Below are 17,481 nucleotides of genomic sequence, written 5' to 3'. Positions count from 1 at the left end.
AACAACAACCCAACATCCAAATCAATTATCCATCAGACCTACATTAAGTCAGATGTCAATAAACACTCACAGTTCTTCCTCATGACTAAAACATCTCCACACTCGTCCTCTGACGGCAGGAAGATTTCAGGGACCACGATTAGAATCTTGCGTTTGTGCGGAGGGCTTATGGTCCAGTTGCACTCCACGTTGGCTGGGTAGTTTCCAGGATAGTTAGGAGACTCGATGTATCCGATGAACTCGCCGATTTCACCACCGCACTCCCGATCTGAACAAACAACAAACCTACACTTTTAGCGAATTTATTTGCCCGAGGAGGACTATAAAAAAGCCTTTTTGAGTAAGGCTTCATCGTTTTTTTCTTAAATGAATCACAAAATTCCATTTGTCACTGAGAATTACGTAGTCTGCGTGACTTTTAAGACCTTGAATGCTGATAATGAGTTATGAATGTCCACTTGAAGAAATGCATAAAAACAAGCGAGTGAATTGAAACTCTGGGTGTGTCAGAAAGGCTGTGAGTGCCATCTTGTGCCAAAATGCAGGAATTCATTTTTTAAGACTCAAAATAGATGAGCAGCGTACAACGCTTATCTACTTGTTACTGTGGTGCATCGTGAGATTGAATGAGTGCACACGATAGCATCCAATATGGTTCAACAGCACTGAAAACGAAAGAGTACAGGGGTCTATTTCTGACACAGCCCACGAGAAACCCAGGTGAGTAAAAACAGGCGTATCATTGCTAAGACTTGGAGAAGAGAAATTGGAGTCTGAAAATCTTTAGTCAATTCATCTACACTGAGAATATTTATGTTATATATCAGATTTGAATACTTATTGCACAAGTTTTAGGTCCATGCAGATAGCTGAGAGAGCGGTGAGAATTAAGAGAATAGTTTTTTCGGAATGTTGGTTGTGTCATTTTGTCCAAGTTGATTTCACAAACTTGAAACATTATCATATCGTGTCTCATACATCACATTATTTCGCAAGTTATCACATTTTTCTTGTCTTCGATGGAATCATTTCAGAGCCTCTAACAATATCCTTCATTGATGTTTTAAAAAAGTGAATAAAGACACAGAAGTGAACTCACTCTTGCATTGGGAGACACTGATGGCCCCGTCGAAGTCCGTGGTTGTGTTTCCAGGACAGGAGATGCAGTAGTTCTGTCTGAACTCGGCCTGATACGTTCCCCGAGGACAGCGGATACAACGATGAACTGAAGTGTTATAATAATGACCTGGAGAACACAACACTACATACACAAACACACACATTTGGTTTCTATGTGGTTTAGGGACTTTCTATAGACATAATGACTTTTCCATGCTACAAACTGTACTGTAAAGTCTCTCCTTGAACACAGAACCTAACTAGAGAAAACTAGTCAGAATAAAGAAAATTGACTACAGGATAGTGTCAATTTGCAATAAAAAGTGCAAAACACACTAAAAGAATGACTGGAAATGTTTGCATACAGATTTTCTGTTTGCTAAAAATAAATTGAAACAAAGCTGAATATTCTTTTTCATATGAACCATCTGGTTTACGTGTAGCTAAGTGCTTTAAACATATTTTTAAAGTTTCTTTTTTTATGATTCGATGCCACAAAAATGGTAAACTGTTGTCATTCTGTCATGCGACAAGCATGAGACGGATTTTTGTCATGATGAAGATCTTGCACACAGATGGTTTGATTTTAAGACTTCACAGGCTTCAGTCGTCCAGTTCTGGTGGTCTCATGACACATTGCTGTCTCTGTGCAAGTTCAGTGTGTTTGAAACCGCTCTGTGAGTCAGACATTCAAGTCAAGTCAAGTCAAGTCAACTTTATTTATATAGCGCTTTTTACAATTTTCATTGTTACAAAGCAGCTGCTAGACTGTCATCTTAACAGATCAAAATCAAACTTCTGCCCCTTTCTTCTTAAAATCCATAGCACCAAATACATTTTGTGTAAAACGGAAAATGAGCAATGAACTCCAACAACAGTTTTTATGGCATCGCGAAGAGTGTAAAAATGTCTGACCTTTGACCTCACAGTCGTTGAAAGAGCTGGCACCCTCTTTTTTGGTACCCAGTCCTCCTCCACACGGGAAGCAGAGAGTTCGTCCGGGGTCGGGCTGGTACGTGCCCAGCGGGCATAACTGACAGGGCTTAAAGCCATCGTTGGAGAAATATCCAGGAGGGCACTGACCTATCAACATGACATCACCTTTTAAATGAACAGCCTTTAACACATGATGAGATTTTAACCTTCAAATTATAACTAAAAACACATCTAACATTCATCACTATTAATCGGTTTAATTCAAACAAATCACAATGCCGACTGTTAAAACGTACTTATTATAAAAGTTTGGATTGGTAACCTGCACATGACGTGATGTTACGAGCTCCTAATGGACCATGGCGGTCTCCTCCAGGGCAAAGGTCACAGGCCAGCTGACCTTCACGTTCCTGGAAAGTTCCAGGTGGGCACTGGGCGCATCGCTCCTGTTCACCGTGGTAGTATGACCCAGGCAGACATCTGACTAAGTGAGAGCAGCCAGCAGGGTGCAGCGGTGAGGAAACAAGCTCTTCATAATTACCATACTCTCACCAACACATTTCAAAGGAAATAGATTGTGTAAACAACATAAACATTGTTACACTCAAACGTGACAATTTATACAAGAATTTACCAAAACATAGGAGTTTGTTATGTTTGTGTTTCCTTATCTTTACTGTTTTTAAAATGTGCACTTAACTCAGGATGTCTGATTTTGGTTACCAAGGCGTGAAAAGTTACGGTGACCTGATTTGGTTAAACCGGGACAACCGGAATTGTGTTTATGTTGAATACATTTCTTATAAATTTACCACATACTTCAGACCATCTTATTTATGTATATTCATTAGAAATACTTTTTTTTACCATTCCGAACATTTTATCCTTATTTATGACACGCTTCCCTGCAATGTTTTACATTTTCTTTCAGTAGGGGGCGCTGTTACACATCTTTAAGTGAAGCATCTATAAACCAAAATCAACAAAGGCTCTGTTTGGATTATTGTTCTGAATCTGATCTGGATGAGGTCTTTGTCCAAAACACATTTTCTCATTTTTTTTGTTTGACTTTTAAAAAGAAACCCCACACAAAATTGTTCTATTCAAGTGTATTAAATGTGTGCATAGACATTCAACAAAATACTTTGGGCGTTTTATGAATGAGATAAAAACAATCATGTGACTTTAAATAGGAGCAGGGTGTTTGGTTATTATTTCTCATTTCAATCTTTAACGGTCCTCATAATACTATGTGGGTCCTGGACCCACTTACCACAGCGGCCGCTGTCCTTCTCTCGACCCGGTCCGCAGTTCTCCGGCTTGGCCGCGGGCTGAGAGAGCTTCTGCGCCACCTCGTACTCCAACCCCGCCACCCGGATGAGAAAACGCTCCTGGTTAATAGACTTCTTCAGTGCTTTGATGTACGACTTCATCTGCTGTTCCATACGCTGTCTTTGACACATCATATTACAGTTCCCTGCAGAACGACACCACGAGCGTCATGAGAAACACCTTCAGCTTTAATAACGTCGTATTGTAGACGTCCCACTCACCCGTGGCGTCTCCCGGCTTCACTTCGGCCTCCAGCTCCAGGGTTATCCGTGTGATCTCTTTGCTCGACGGGTTACGCGCTCGTCGACCTTTGGCCTTCTTGGAAGAGTCGCACTTCAGGTTAACAAACGTGACCAGGCAGTTGACGCACGGCGGACCGCCTGCGAATTAGATTTTCAATGTTTAGATTTGACTTTTCACGATTTTTGAAGTAATACAGAGAGCATCGTGTTTGACTCTTGGAAGTTTATCAGCATGTTTTTACTCTCCGTGTTTGCAGTAAACCCCTCAATAACAGTGTTTTCCCTCTCCGACCTTATTCCACAACAGGGACCATCAAAATGACATGGTACCCTTGATTTCCAGGCCCCTATGACCTCTGACCTGGCCCGATCTGTCTGCCGTTGTCCTCCGCCCTCCCCTTGTGCTTCGGGTGCAGGTGACATTTGGCGTTCTTGATCCGGAAGGACGCCGTCTGTTTCACGGGAGGAGCCTGAGTCTCTACAACCAAACACAGAGACATCGACACGCATTCATGAATAAAATATCAATTTGCATTAGGTTCATTCTGAATCGGCCAGCAATACTGTAGCGGTAAATGAAACAAGTTTGACATGAAAAACAAACATCAAGCACACGGACTGATGGTGTAATAGCACAGCTGCGATGTTTCTCAGAATCATGAGCTGCAGATGGTCTGGAGAACGTCTCATCGGCTTCCAGAACTTTCCACAAATAGAGAATCTGAACCTGAAGCGTCTCTTAACAAACATGCAGTGACAGGAGGTGCTGAACAATGCACAACAGAAAAACCAAGAGCTCCGACTACAGGAGTTCATTCGGTTGTGCAAAACTGCAAACAAAATTTCCCATAAGAAAGAAAAATCACAGAACTATTCAACATCTCTACTATTTCGCATGCAGTAATATCATACTGTATGAGATTAAACTGACAGCAAATGAAACGGAGACAGAGTCAGAAATCTCACAAATCTCTCAACCTGTGTGAAAAGTCAATGTTATTGAAGATAACATCAAATTTACCCAGAACCCCGTGCGTCTTACCTAGGCAGCTCTGAACGGCGCTTGTGTTGGAGCGGCTCTGGGATTTACCCCGCAGAACGGGTATCCCACAACTCACAGAATAACTGCTGTCCGATTCTGTTTGACCAAAACATGAAAGCAGTTCAAGGCAGAATGAAATAAACAGATTTGTGGTTGGGTATGCTGATGATGTACCTGCCAGGTAATGTGCTTTGGATGCACAGGTGAGAGAGCAGCTCTCTTTCTTCCCCGTCTTACTGCAGGCGAGGGTGGCTTTAGAGGACAGAAGACTGGACGGACACTTCACGATCTCTGTATGAGGAAAAACACACATTCATCTCATATGAATGCGTCAATGTGTTTAAACGAAGATTGAAATGAAATACTAAAAGTCCAGTAAGGTTGTAGTAGTGGCGCGTGACTGTCCTCTAGTTGGCAGTCTTGTCCACATACCGACGCAATCTTTCTTATTCCAGTGCAGTTTGTATCCTGGAGGACACGTACACTCGTAACTGCCCAAAGTGTTCAAACATCCAAATTTGCATCCGCCTCGATTGATGCTGCACTCATCGATATCTGTAAAACACAACAACAAAAAACAGCAGTTCATTCGTGTGTTTTAAAAGACCATATACAGACAAACACAGAAACAATTGACCTTCCATTTCTAAAGTGAAGCCTGAGATTAGGCTATTTTGATTCGATTGTTTTCATTATGATGAATAAAGGTCACCGACGTGCAACATGCGTACTTAAGTTAAGGCGAGAAAAAAAGGATGAGCTGGCACAACTGAAACCAACACAAGCACATCCAAATGCTAAAATCAAACATTGTGACGCATTCAAAACTAAAAATCGCATTTGTTTTTGCGTGTCTCTTAAATAGGCCTATGACACAAGACATCCGAGAACCAGATTTCTATTTAATATGATGTGTCGTCTTATTTGAGGACGCTTGTCATAGTTCGACTGAAGAAAGGAAGTCTAAATGTGGGATGGCAAGTCAGGGTCATTTTTGCATGAACAATCATGCAGTTCTCTTTATTCAGATCGATTGAACATGTGTTCTCGGGTTTGGGCTTTTCTGATGTTCTCCTATATGAGTCAGCAGAGCTCTTATTAAAATCACATAAACAATGAGATGATGATGATAGACGTTCACAAAACAAACTCCCTGTGAGACTGATGATTCAAGGGTGTTTTGTTGTTAAGCAGGTCAGGACTAAAGATATTATTATAAAGATTTCATTATGAATCCACTGCTCGGATATAAAAAGATCAACGGGTTGTTAGCCCAGAGAACAGAACTGACTGCAAACGCTTTATTTGCACTTATTGCATTTATGTTTACATCTAGACCATCACAGAGATTAAAGGTGTACATTTAGACAGATGACTTCATAGGTTTAGTGAGTTTGTCACAGACAACGAAACAGATGCAAATGAGACAGAGAAAGAAACAGTGGATGTCTGTCTGAGAAGAACAAACTAAAAGACAACCAAGAAATGGGTTTTCTGTACAGAGTAAATGTGAGACGAGCGTCTTTGTGTGTTTCTTAAAGGGATAAAGCCATCGCTTGGTAGTCTAATCTGGTTTGTCTTTCTCTTGTTCTCCATCAGATCTGAACCGGCTCCTTTGACTTCCACATTTCCTCCGTTAATCTACAAGCGAGTGAGAGAGGTGTGGAGGTGACTTTTAGATCGACACATCTGTTAACCTCCTGTAGCTCCAGAGCGCCGAGCCTCCAGGACATGTTCAGCCGAGGGTCCCGGTTCAATCTAATGTAGAACCGTTCCATGTGTCTCAACTGCAAGGAAAATCTGCACAAGCTAAATCCACACAGATACAACACATATATAAGGATGCCATGTCTGTTGTCAGTCTGGGGTTATCTGTGGCGGGGTATCTGAGAATCACTCTGGGGGCATGAAGTGCAAATATGTTTTCCAGTACAGAAATTGACGGCTGTTGTTTTTGTCTCGTACAGACAGGACCAAGGTGAAAACAACACCTCAACACACTGTGAGTGTGGCCTTGTTTTTGTATCCCGGTGGGGACATAAACCTGAATGCACACCAACTCATGGGGACTCGTGTAAAAACAAAGCGTATCAATTGTACAGAACGATATTTTTTGAAAATATAGAAATGCAAAAAGTTTTCTATGATGTTTAGGTTTAGGGGTTGGGTTAGGGGATAAAATATACAGTTTCGACTGTGTAAAAATAATTTCGCCTATGGACTGTCCCCACGGAGATAGTAAAGCTGATGTGCGTGCGTGTGTGTGTGTGTGTGTGTGTGTGTGTGTGTGTGTGTACTTTTATTGTAGCTAAAACTATAATTCATTATTATAATAAAATTACTTTAATGAAAATAAATATTATAATTGTTTAAGTTTTATGTATTTTATTTGACTTTTACTTATATATGATGTTTTATTAATCTATTATTATTATTATTATGTATGTTAAGATGCTTTGCAACAATGAAAAGTGTGAAAAGCGCTATATAAACTAAATTGAATTAAATTGAATAAAGTGTAAACTCAATTGTTTATATTTGTATTCAAATAATATAATAATTTACAAGTTTAATTGGGAAAGTGTCACATTAGCTGTGATTCTACTTGTAAACATGACTTTGAAGTTATTTCTTTTGACACATTGTTAAATGCTCTCTCATTGAAAATCACTTTGGATAAAAACATCTGCTAAAAGAATAAATGTAATTGTAAATAAAAATTCACTTGGAATAACATTCAACGATTACTCGCATAAAGACCAGGAACAATGGGGCTTATTTGGCACTTGTATCGACTTGCATTTATGCATTTTTCAAAAACAATAAACAATAGTGCAAGTGATAGATTACAAACTCTCTAAGTCGATTCAGACTCTCCGGTCCTAACATTTATTTCCCTGAAGATAAGCCTTTTATGGGAAACTGGCACCCATTCTTTGGAATAAAGAGAAAGGTCCATAAATCTGGGTTTTATCTTACAGCTCGGATGGATGAAGAGAGAAACGCATTCATTATTTATGGTCCCCAAAACAATGGTGTGATGTATACCTTCATCGCGAAAACCTGGTACCCTACCAAAACCAGCCATACAAACACTCAATCCAAATCTCATTCAAATGAAACTACATCTAGGATATGAGAGTCTATAAGCACAACACCGACAGCATCATTTCTTCAAGTCTGTCAAAGAAAGTCTACTAAGCTTTGGTTAATGGGTACCATCACGATTCTAAGAGGGGGAAACGGAAGGACATTTATATGAGAGGGTCTCAGTTTTCATTGGATGGGTTGCCCAAAGTGGACCTTAGTAAAAGTAAAGTCAAAGGAGGGTGATTCTATCCCACACGTTTTCTATTAGTTTTTACTGCGGCACACAATATCGTCCTCGTAACACAGAAACACAACTCTTCAGAAGCCCCTAACAAGAGACATACGTTGTTTCAAAATAAAAGCGATCCCATGATGCATCAGTTACCTCCACAATGAGCCACGCCGTAGAGGACGTAACCTTTGTGACAGTAGCACTGGAAACTTCCGGGTGAGTTCACACAGGTGTGGTCGCACGCCCGGTCGAACGAGCACTCGTCGATATCTACAAATACAGAGAGCACTTTATTCAACTGTTCACATAAATATAAAAATCACAGTCATGCAAATAATGATGAACAGTTTTCACGCTGTAAATTTGCAAACATTGTTTTTATTTGCTGTCAATCATTTCAATGTGATCCACCATTATGTCTTATTAGCAAAGAAAGCTTCTGCTCTTCATTAACACGTGTTATTTGGTTAAAGCCGAGGCATTGACATTTTCACAACATATGGAAATGATTTACTCTTAAACGCTCGCCGTCTGTCTATTACAGAACGTGTCGTAACCTGGGACACTTCAGAAATGAGCTCTTGAGTCTCTAGACGTTAGCTATGTCAGGTTTCACGTCAAAATAATAGAAAAACATAGCGATATAGCATAAATCAATGCATTTAACATTGCGTAATATTACATTTTGCATTGTGCATTTATTCTAAATAATAAAAAGTTATCTTTATTGTTGCACAACAAAGCAGAAAGTATTTAAATATATTCAGTGTCATACATGATCTAACAAATGTATACATTCTTTGTTTTTATTGCTAATGTTCAATAATGTATATATGATAAAGATGCGTGTATAAGTAAAAATCGTATTTTTCTTTCATTCATTTAAAGGTGCCCCAGATATTTCTTTTTATAACATTCATCGGTCTAGACTTTAAAAAGCCATTCGATGAAACAATTTCCTCTGACCATTATGTTAAAATTATAATAAATGAAAGGACGACATTCAAGAAGCAAAGATAAAGCGACGGCTAATGAAATAATGTTTGTCATGCAGTCGGCGGTCTGCCATCAGTCCTTGAGGTGAGACCAGAGGAGGCTTTCAAGAGGTGAACATTGTTTTGAAAAGGTCACGATTTCCGGAAAATGCTAATAGCATGCCAAACACTTACAGATTACAAATATCTCTAAAGGGCCGCCGATCTCATCTTTATTGTGTGTTATGACTCATACTGGTAACACAATTGATAAATGAATAATCGAATTACGTTAACATGAAAATCTACTACAGGTTTGGAAAGAAATGAGTGTACGGTATGTAAATGAGTAAATGATGACTTTTCTTTAACGTGACTTGGTTAAAACCAGTATTTTTATAACGTGACATTTAACATCTGCCGTGTGCTTCCATTTCTCGTAACCTTTTGGTGTTACTCAAATTCGCAAGCTGTAGAGTTTGTCATCCAGTGTGAACCTTGAGTTCCCTCGAGTGCGGCACGGAGAGGTTCATCGCTCAAGAGACCACCACACAACTTTTCACAAGGACAAAAACATTCAAGGATCGCGTCAAGGAGAAGTCCATCATTTCACTTGATTTCTAGGAGAACCGAAGACATTTCAACAGCACAAACAAAACGCATTTTTAAGACACTGCAACAAATCACTGGATTAAAACATGGTTGTGGTTATGTTTGTACGCGAGAAAATGAAAATTGTAACTTAAGACATTTCACAAAGCTTTTAACATCAAGTACGAGCAAAAGTAACAGTGTCGCTATTGTCTTGACAAACAATGTTTGTCGGCCAGAGATATTCTGACTTCTTCACCCCTGTGGACCTGAGTATGCAGGTTTCTCTTAATCTCTTAGTTTGAAACAATGGCATTGTGAGAGGAAAATAAAAGCTAGTCTGTTTATATAGAGCAGATAGAGGCTTTATCTATGACTCCCACCTCAAGAAAAGCAGCCATCTGATAAGAGCTTCCCCTAAACACACTTGAGAAAGAGCTTAAGTCGACGGAGGAATGTGTGCTGCTCTCTCGGAGAGGTGCTGAAGGACGAGACCGATGACACACAAAAGTCAGATAGAGGAGATATTGTGTTTACGTGTTTCACTCACAGGCGCTGTTTATTCTGTGTCGAGACGCAGACTCTGATTTCCTATCTGAATTACTTCTATTGAATCTTTTGCAACTATTAGCAGGTTTGTGCTTACTCTAGTAACAATTTTAATATCTTTATATGTATTTATAACCAGCTCCCACGCCTAAGTTCTGTTCAACTCGGTTATAAAATCTGCATAAAAATCTCCAAAGCGTTCATGTGATCTGCACCCAGTGATGTCACTTCCTCTGGACAGCAGTGATGCATGTCGTGCTTCTTTTGTTATTTTTATAATATATTTCGGACACACCATTAGCATTTGTCATAAATATAGTCATTCGGTTTTAAAAAACTATAGCGCAATTCCATAAAATCTGTTGTTTTGAGGATGCTGGATGGAGGTTAGTTAATAGAGGCCCAAAATTGTGTAAAATGTCAATTCTGTTAACAGGTTCAAACACTGTTTATATATATTTTATAAATATTACAGGAAAGTTTAGCGAAATCAGACCCATGCACTGTAAAAACTCATTTGTGTACTTCACGTAATTGAATTGTGCGAACTCGTCGCCTAGATTTAATTAAGTAAGCTTAACTTAAAGGGATATTATTAACATAAAGGCATCCTGACTGAATGTGATTTTCTTTTTAAAGAATAATGTGGTCGGAGTTATGATACCACGTTTCCTTTCTCTTCCAAGCGTTACAATGGGGGGCAATTTTTTTAAGCTCCATAAAGTGTATCCATCGCTCAAAAAACTGCTCGACACGGCTCCTGGGTCTTAATTCCGATCTCATAAACCTTATATACCCGCTGGACGCCGGTATACCATCAACCCAGTGACCAGTGTAGCAGAGAGAATTTAGAAGTGGTCAATACTTTGGACTTTTACTCCGGTACGATTTTTAAGTATGTGTACTTAATGAGTGCTTTTACTTAGGAAAAAAATACTTCAATTGACATACTTTTACTCCACTACATTACATTTAATACAGACTTTAAATAAAAATCTACTTTAGTAAAAGATTTGAAGTAAAAGTACTAGATTTGAGCTTGCACTAAAAGTGAAAAACAGCATTTATGTATTAAATGTTGTGGAGTAAAAAGTATGATATATGCTTTGTAATGTAGTCGAGTCAAGTAAGAACGCACATAAAGTATTGATATTTAAAAATACTTCATGTCCATCTCCTGTAAATGCACTCATAACTTGAGTTACACCATCATGAAGCCGTGCAGCATTTCAATAAATCAATGAACATCACTGCCACAAAAAATATACTCAGATTTAGACTGAACATCAAGCAATAACCCAACACAGAACTGTTTAACATGCCAAGTATTAAAAGTGTCTACAAAATCAAACATTCAAATCTATTAAAATAGCGTGAAGAATATGCAAATGTAATGCACAAATTAAGTGAATTTATGGAAAACAATATGGAAACGCTAATTTATGGACAAAAAGGTTCAATCGACTATAAAAGGTAATAAAGACACAAAGCTTTAAGGATCATTTGACCGAAAGGTTTCTGAGACAAACCCATCGATGAATAGCGAAAAACTCTTTTTATAATGTTTTCTCTGTTCATATTTATTCTCCGTCATTCATTCTTTCACGTTCATTTGGTGAAATCCCGAAGGTACAGATGTTCCACAGAAGAGAGATCCCTGCCGGGAGCTTCTGGAGGGATCTCTGGTTCTAATCCTCAGACCTGTAGCCAGGAGCGGCGTGTCGCAGTTCTGTACCCCTGCTAGGTGAACGCTACCGCACCGTCAGGCCAAACAGAACATTACTATCCTCGAGCGGTCATATAAAGTCTGAACCTTCCCTGTAAATGAGACCCCGTGACCCGAGCAGACCCCGCCTTAACGCTACTGTCAAATAAGAGGACCAACTTATTTTCAAAACACAAATAGAAACCAAAATACGTTTCTTACATTGATCTTAAAACAGAATTAATGTGCACTGCGTACTGTATTTCATCTTCATGCTTTAACTTTAGGGTCTAAAACACACATATAGAGATGCAGTAAGTAAACTTAAAATAATTATATTTTCTATTTCATATATTTGATAGTATTTATGAGTTAAGCCCCGTGTGGCTCCACTCAAAAGATGCGATGTGTGCTGAGCAAAACATCATAAAATATCACCGGATCAAACCAAAAATACGCAGACGTCAATTGGCCGACCTACCTTGACAAGTCCTCTCATTGGTCAAAAGTTTGTATCCTTTCTTGCAGCTGCACTCGAAGCTGCCCACTGTGTTTCTGCACACATGGTCGCACCCCCCATTGTTCATACGGCATTCATCAATGTCTGTAACAAGAGAGAGAGAGTTTGTAATGAACACTGGATAGTATGACCGAAGACACATGTAATGGATTAGAACGGTTCCTGTCGGCTTACTGTGATGCAGACCGCAAGTGAATAATAAATATGCAACAATAAAAAGATAAACAGTCTCATAGAGAGCAGATATGAGGATGTGGTCTTCAAATGAGAAAAGAGAAGCGAGGATATGATGAGAACAAAAGAAAAGACTGTAGATAAATGGACAGGAGAGGAAAAAATGGGGAGACGTAAAACGAAAAGTGCCACGAGACGAGATGCGTGATGAGATGTGAGACGTACGACGACATGAAAAGACAAGATGAGACGGAAGCGAGAGGAGATTTCAAGAGAGGAGAAGATGAGCGCTACGACAAGAGGAGAGACGATGAAACGAACAGAGGTGAAAAGAGAGGACATGAGAACATAAGATAGGAGATGAGGGAAATGAGCCGTGAGAGCACATAAGAGGAGATGAGACGTTAGCCGTGAGCACAGCATGTTTTTTTCAGTGGACACACATGGAGTAAATGTGTGACATCAGAGCATTTCTGCGGTCAGAGAATGTTGGAGACCTCCCGCAGCTCAAACAGGAGGAAGTTTCATAAGGACCACGTCTCCTCTGCTCTGTTCTTAAGGAATAATGGATGGATGTATCGTCAGCCTTCAGTTGGCTATGATTGAGCTAAAGTGGATGGTTCTGATTAGCCGAATCATCTGAGGAAATGAGCCGTTCATCTCTATATCATCTGGACAGAATCACTGTATTACACATAGAATAAAACACAACTTCTCTCTCTCTCTATGTCTGTCGTGTTTTCTTATGCCAGCAGTCTGGAGATGATTTTCTTTGTTTCTGCTGTAGCAGCACTAATAAAACTCAATACTCTTTTATCGCTCTTGTTAGCGTGTCGCAATGAGGCGAGACAGTGACGGACACATGAACCTAAAAGTCTTCCATTTTTTTATTGAACTCGAGGCCGATTACATCTGAAGATCACGTTAAGTATAATCAGACACAATTGTGATAATTTGTCATTTCTAAAGACACATCTCAATCCACACGACAGTTTGTCTTAAAGCGTATCTGTTTTAATGGCATTTAATGAAACGACGGGAGATGCATGAACTCATTTCTGAGATTACGGTTGAAGTCTTTAAATAACTCGACTGTCGGACATCTACAGCATAAGCGTACACTTTTTAGATTTCTTTAGTCAAAAAGAAATTAAGGTTTTTGATTAAAACATTCCATGATTATTCTCCATATAGTGGACTTCAATGGACTCCAAACGGTTGAAGGTCAAAATGACAGTTTCAGTGCAGCTTCAAAAGGCTTTAAACGATACCAGACGATGAATAAGAGTCTTATCTACGAAACGATCTGTCATTTTCTAATTTCTTTTTTATGTATATGCTTTATAAACACAAATGCTCGCCTTGCTCTGTTCTGTAAAGCGCATTCATGACTTCACGCAATACATAATTAAATTGAAAAGGTCATGCTCGAAAAAATTCATCTCATCTTCTCCTCCAAGTTCAAAATCGTCCGACATCCTTGTTTTACCTTTTAACTCCCTTTATTTGTAAATGGCGTTTGACTTAGTATTTGCATGTTCAACTTGTAAACACTGACTCTGTACTTCAGCCTACGTCAAGCGTGACCATTTCAGCGTAATTACGTATTACCTGAATCGTGAACGCAGTTTTGCAGAACAGAGCAAGGCGAGCATTTGTGTTTATAAAGCATATATATATTTTTTTTTAAATGACAGATCGTTTCGCTAGATAAGACCCTTATTCATCGCCTGGTATCATTTAAAGCCCTTTGAAGCTGCACTGAAACTGTCTTTTTGAACTTAAACCGTTTGGAGTCCATTGAAGTCCACTATATGGAGAATAATCATGGTAATAATAATCAATGTTTTCATCAAAAATCTAAATTTCTTTTCGACTAAAGAAAAAAATACATAAACATCTTGGATGACAACAGGGGTGAGTAAAATATCATGAAAATGTATGTTGAAAGTGAACAACAATTCCTATAAGTATTTTTTTAGTCCTTTATCAGACTGTTTTGTTTTACAACATTATAAAGCATATGTCACTTATATTGTAATATTTGTGTAAACTTTTCGCGATAAAATCTAAGTACTTTTTAACACCGAATCATCTTAAATCCTCAGTTAAATGCAACTTCTTGAAGAACATGTATGTTTTACAGCAAGACGAACACTGTCAACAACCAGATAACAGAGAAATGTGTCTTTATCAAAGTTTTGTCCTGGTGACTTTAAACACTTCTGGAATTACAGTCATTATAACAAGACCATTCTGCGCTGCTATTCTGAGCATTTCTCCTCCTTAAAAATAATGTTTTACTATGGGAACGTTCATGATGCCAACATGGACCCAACTACATCAATGTTTTTTTCCAGCTATTTTTAAATAGTCCACTATTATTAGGACATGGCTAATAATAAAATTTTTGGACATTTAAACAAATATCCTAATAGCAGTTACAGTAACTATCTATGCGCTAGCTGTGCGTTGCTGTCTCTGTGTAATTGTGTACATGTGTGTGAACAGTTTTTATTGAAAATGTAAAAATGCAGAGAGTTGTCAGAGAGAGAGAGAGAGATTTAAGGTTGGAGTTAGGTAATAGAAAATATCTTTATCTCAGTATTACCTTTACAGGTCTTGCGGTCTGGCTGTAGTGTGAAGCCCACCGGGCAGCTGCACCGCACACCAGTGACAGCATCATGACACGTGCTGTCACATCCGCCGTTATTCACCGCACACGTCTCTGAAAGAACACAAACACACACACGGCAGAAGTCAGTTTTACTTCAGACGTACCCGAATAAATCCACGTCAAACTTTCGTGTATCAACCTCAGATCTGTTAGTCATTAAACACAACACATGCAAGCTGCCCAAGCTTCCTGATTCAACAGGAAATGTCAACAGGGAAAAGGTGTTTGCCAAGCATTTTCCCTGTCAATCATTCAGCAGAAAACACAACAGCAATAAAACAGTGCAAGACATAAGATCTATATGTCTTTATCTACAGTTAGTAAACGTGGTTCTGGGAACAGGAGCGGGTGTTTTCGAAGGGAGATGGATTTATTAGCTATATACTATGGGCACAAAATCATCTCCTCAAGTTTGCTAGATATGGCAAAAGCTCACGTCATACAGTAAGACTGATTCCTAAACATCGTGCTAAAATTAAATTATGTTTATATTATATGTTATGTGCTGTATATAATGACATCTCTGATGAAAAACTAAATGATGCGTGTATGAAAATGCAAAAAGGTTTGTGTGAGAGTTAGGTACAGTCATTATGTCTATGCAAAGTCCCCGCAAGGTATAAAAACATGGGATGTGGGATAGCTCATACTGCTCCCATTAAAATAAAAGAATAACTTCCCTGCACATGGGTTTACCACAAAACCTGCTGCCATTCCCAAGAACCACTCTATATCGAGAGAGAGAGAGAGAGAGAGAGAGAGAGAGCGCATATGCCAGGTTGCTGGTCTACGTCGAAACACACTCGATATTTACTAACAACATCAATCTCTGAAAATCAAAATCAGTTATCACATCTACTGTATGCCTTTGAAATATGAAAACACTGGCCTTTGTGTGACTAAATCCTATCATTTGGAAAGAATTTAGCTGTTAAGATACGTGAATAGCATCTTTTTACGGAGGGGAACATACAAAGGTTAGTGATGTATAAGCACATTTAGTTTGACTTTCCATCAAACTCTACTGATCCACAGGACATCCACAGATAACAACAAAACCAAAACTCACTCCTGAATGGGTCAATTTGACATTCATATTCATCTACCACATATATTCAACTTCTGTACATACTACTCTGTATATTATAGTAAATGTGTCTAGAGTGGTTATAATTTTGAAAAGTCTGTGATTTAGTTTCATGCATATGTTTGTCCATGAAACACGGTGATTCGTAGGAAATGCTGCACGATCTAAAAGCAGTGAGAGTTTGAGTCGCTTATAACTTGCCTTTGAAAAAGTAACACTTGTCAAACATCATCATTAAAAATATACTTTATTGTCATGAAGACACTTGTCTTGCGTCGCCAGACTTTACGGAAGGTCTGCGAACTTTGGCAGCTTTCTTTGGCAAAGGCGTCCCCTAGAGGCCGTATGACTAACAAGTAAGTAAATACCAATCATGTTTCATTTTTTGCCGCATCATGTATAGAGGTGTGGAAATGTTCCCGCAGTATCAGACGAACGTGTCAAAAGTCATAACAATGATTATACGTTCATGCCGTGATCTTTGCTTACTTTTAAGAATTTAGCAAGTGATAATTCTTATTTTGCTTCTTCATTCAGACATCTTTGTGTTGTATCCAGGCGGACCGCTAAAGAAACACGACCGTCCGAATTCGCTTCCTTTCTCCTTTATAGTGCAATGTATCCGGTGTCCGCCATTTTGTAGTGTTGTCTGAATTCTCATTCCCTACATTCGTTCACTACTTTTTACCCACAATGCACTCTGATTTTGAGTGTACATCTGATGTACACTCACTCGCTCACTATGTCCTGTAAGCGGTATGACATAATATACCCTGCATCTGACAGTACCGTTGCGGACATTGTTCAGTGTCCGAAATCGCTCACTTCTTCCCCATATAGTGGACTATTTAGCATTCGATGAATAGGGAATAGTGAATGAGTGAACAAGTGAGCGAATTCAGACGCAGCTTACGTGTGTTATGGTACTTCTTCTATGGCGTATATATGGGGTTTCTACACGAGAGTGCCAACCAGCAGCATTTAACCGCGCTTCACTAAAATCGTTTGCAGTTTTTTTTATTCATCATGCTGCCCCACTCACTATTAATGTTAACACAACATTGTGTAGAATAACATAACACAAGATCCCATTGTGTTCTCTCGGCAGTAGAATGTCAGAAACTTGAGGTCGGGCTCCACAAATAAGCTTAAGAGCTTCTTTTCAGATTTCATGCACGCACTTCAAACATCAAGCATCTAACACCTTCCTC

At 39.0% G+C, this 17,481-nt stretch overlaps 1 protein-coding gene across 2 annotated transcripts in view; it reads right to left on the bottom strand.

Moving 5' to 3' along the window:
• The window catches only part of scube3 (signal peptide, CUB domain, EGF-like 3), a 62,888-nt gene that overhangs the window by 3,859 nt on the left and 41,548 nt on the right, over positions 1-17,481 (bottom strand). For both annotated transcript variants that reach the window (XM_079477796.1, XM_079477797.1), the window contains 13 exons: positions 15,118-15,234; positions 12,294-12,416; positions 8,147-8,263; positions 5,104-5,226; positions 4,846-4,962; positions 4,672-4,767; positions 3,991-4,107; positions 3,609-3,767; positions 3,329-3,532; positions 2,378-2,539; positions 2,035-2,202; positions 1,100-1,261; positions 71-268 (listed from right to left, as the gene is read on the bottom strand). In XM_079477796.1, the coding sequence (XP_079333922.1) occupies positions 71-268; positions 1,100-1,261; positions 2,035-2,202; positions 2,378-2,539; positions 3,329-3,532; positions 3,609-3,767; positions 3,991-4,107; positions 4,672-4,767; positions 4,846-4,962; positions 5,104-5,226; positions 8,147-8,263; positions 12,294-12,416; positions 15,118-15,234 (1,863 nt within the window). The remainder of the gene's footprint in view (positions 1-70; positions 269-1,099; positions 1,262-2,034; positions 2,203-2,377; positions 2,540-3,328; positions 3,533-3,608; positions 3,768-3,990; positions 4,108-4,671; positions 4,768-4,845; positions 4,963-5,103; positions 5,227-8,146; positions 8,264-12,293; positions 12,417-15,117; positions 15,235-17,481) is intronic.

The sequence above is a fragment of the Barbatula barbatula genome (genome assembly GCF_947034865.1).
Source record: "Barbatula barbatula genome assembly, chromosome: 17".
NCBI lineage: Eukaryota > Metazoa > Chordata > Actinopteri > Cypriniformes > Nemacheilidae > Barbatula > Barbatula barbatula.
The sequence above is the reverse complement of the archived record's forward strand: the minus strand, read 5'-3'. Positions and strand labels throughout refer to the sequence as shown.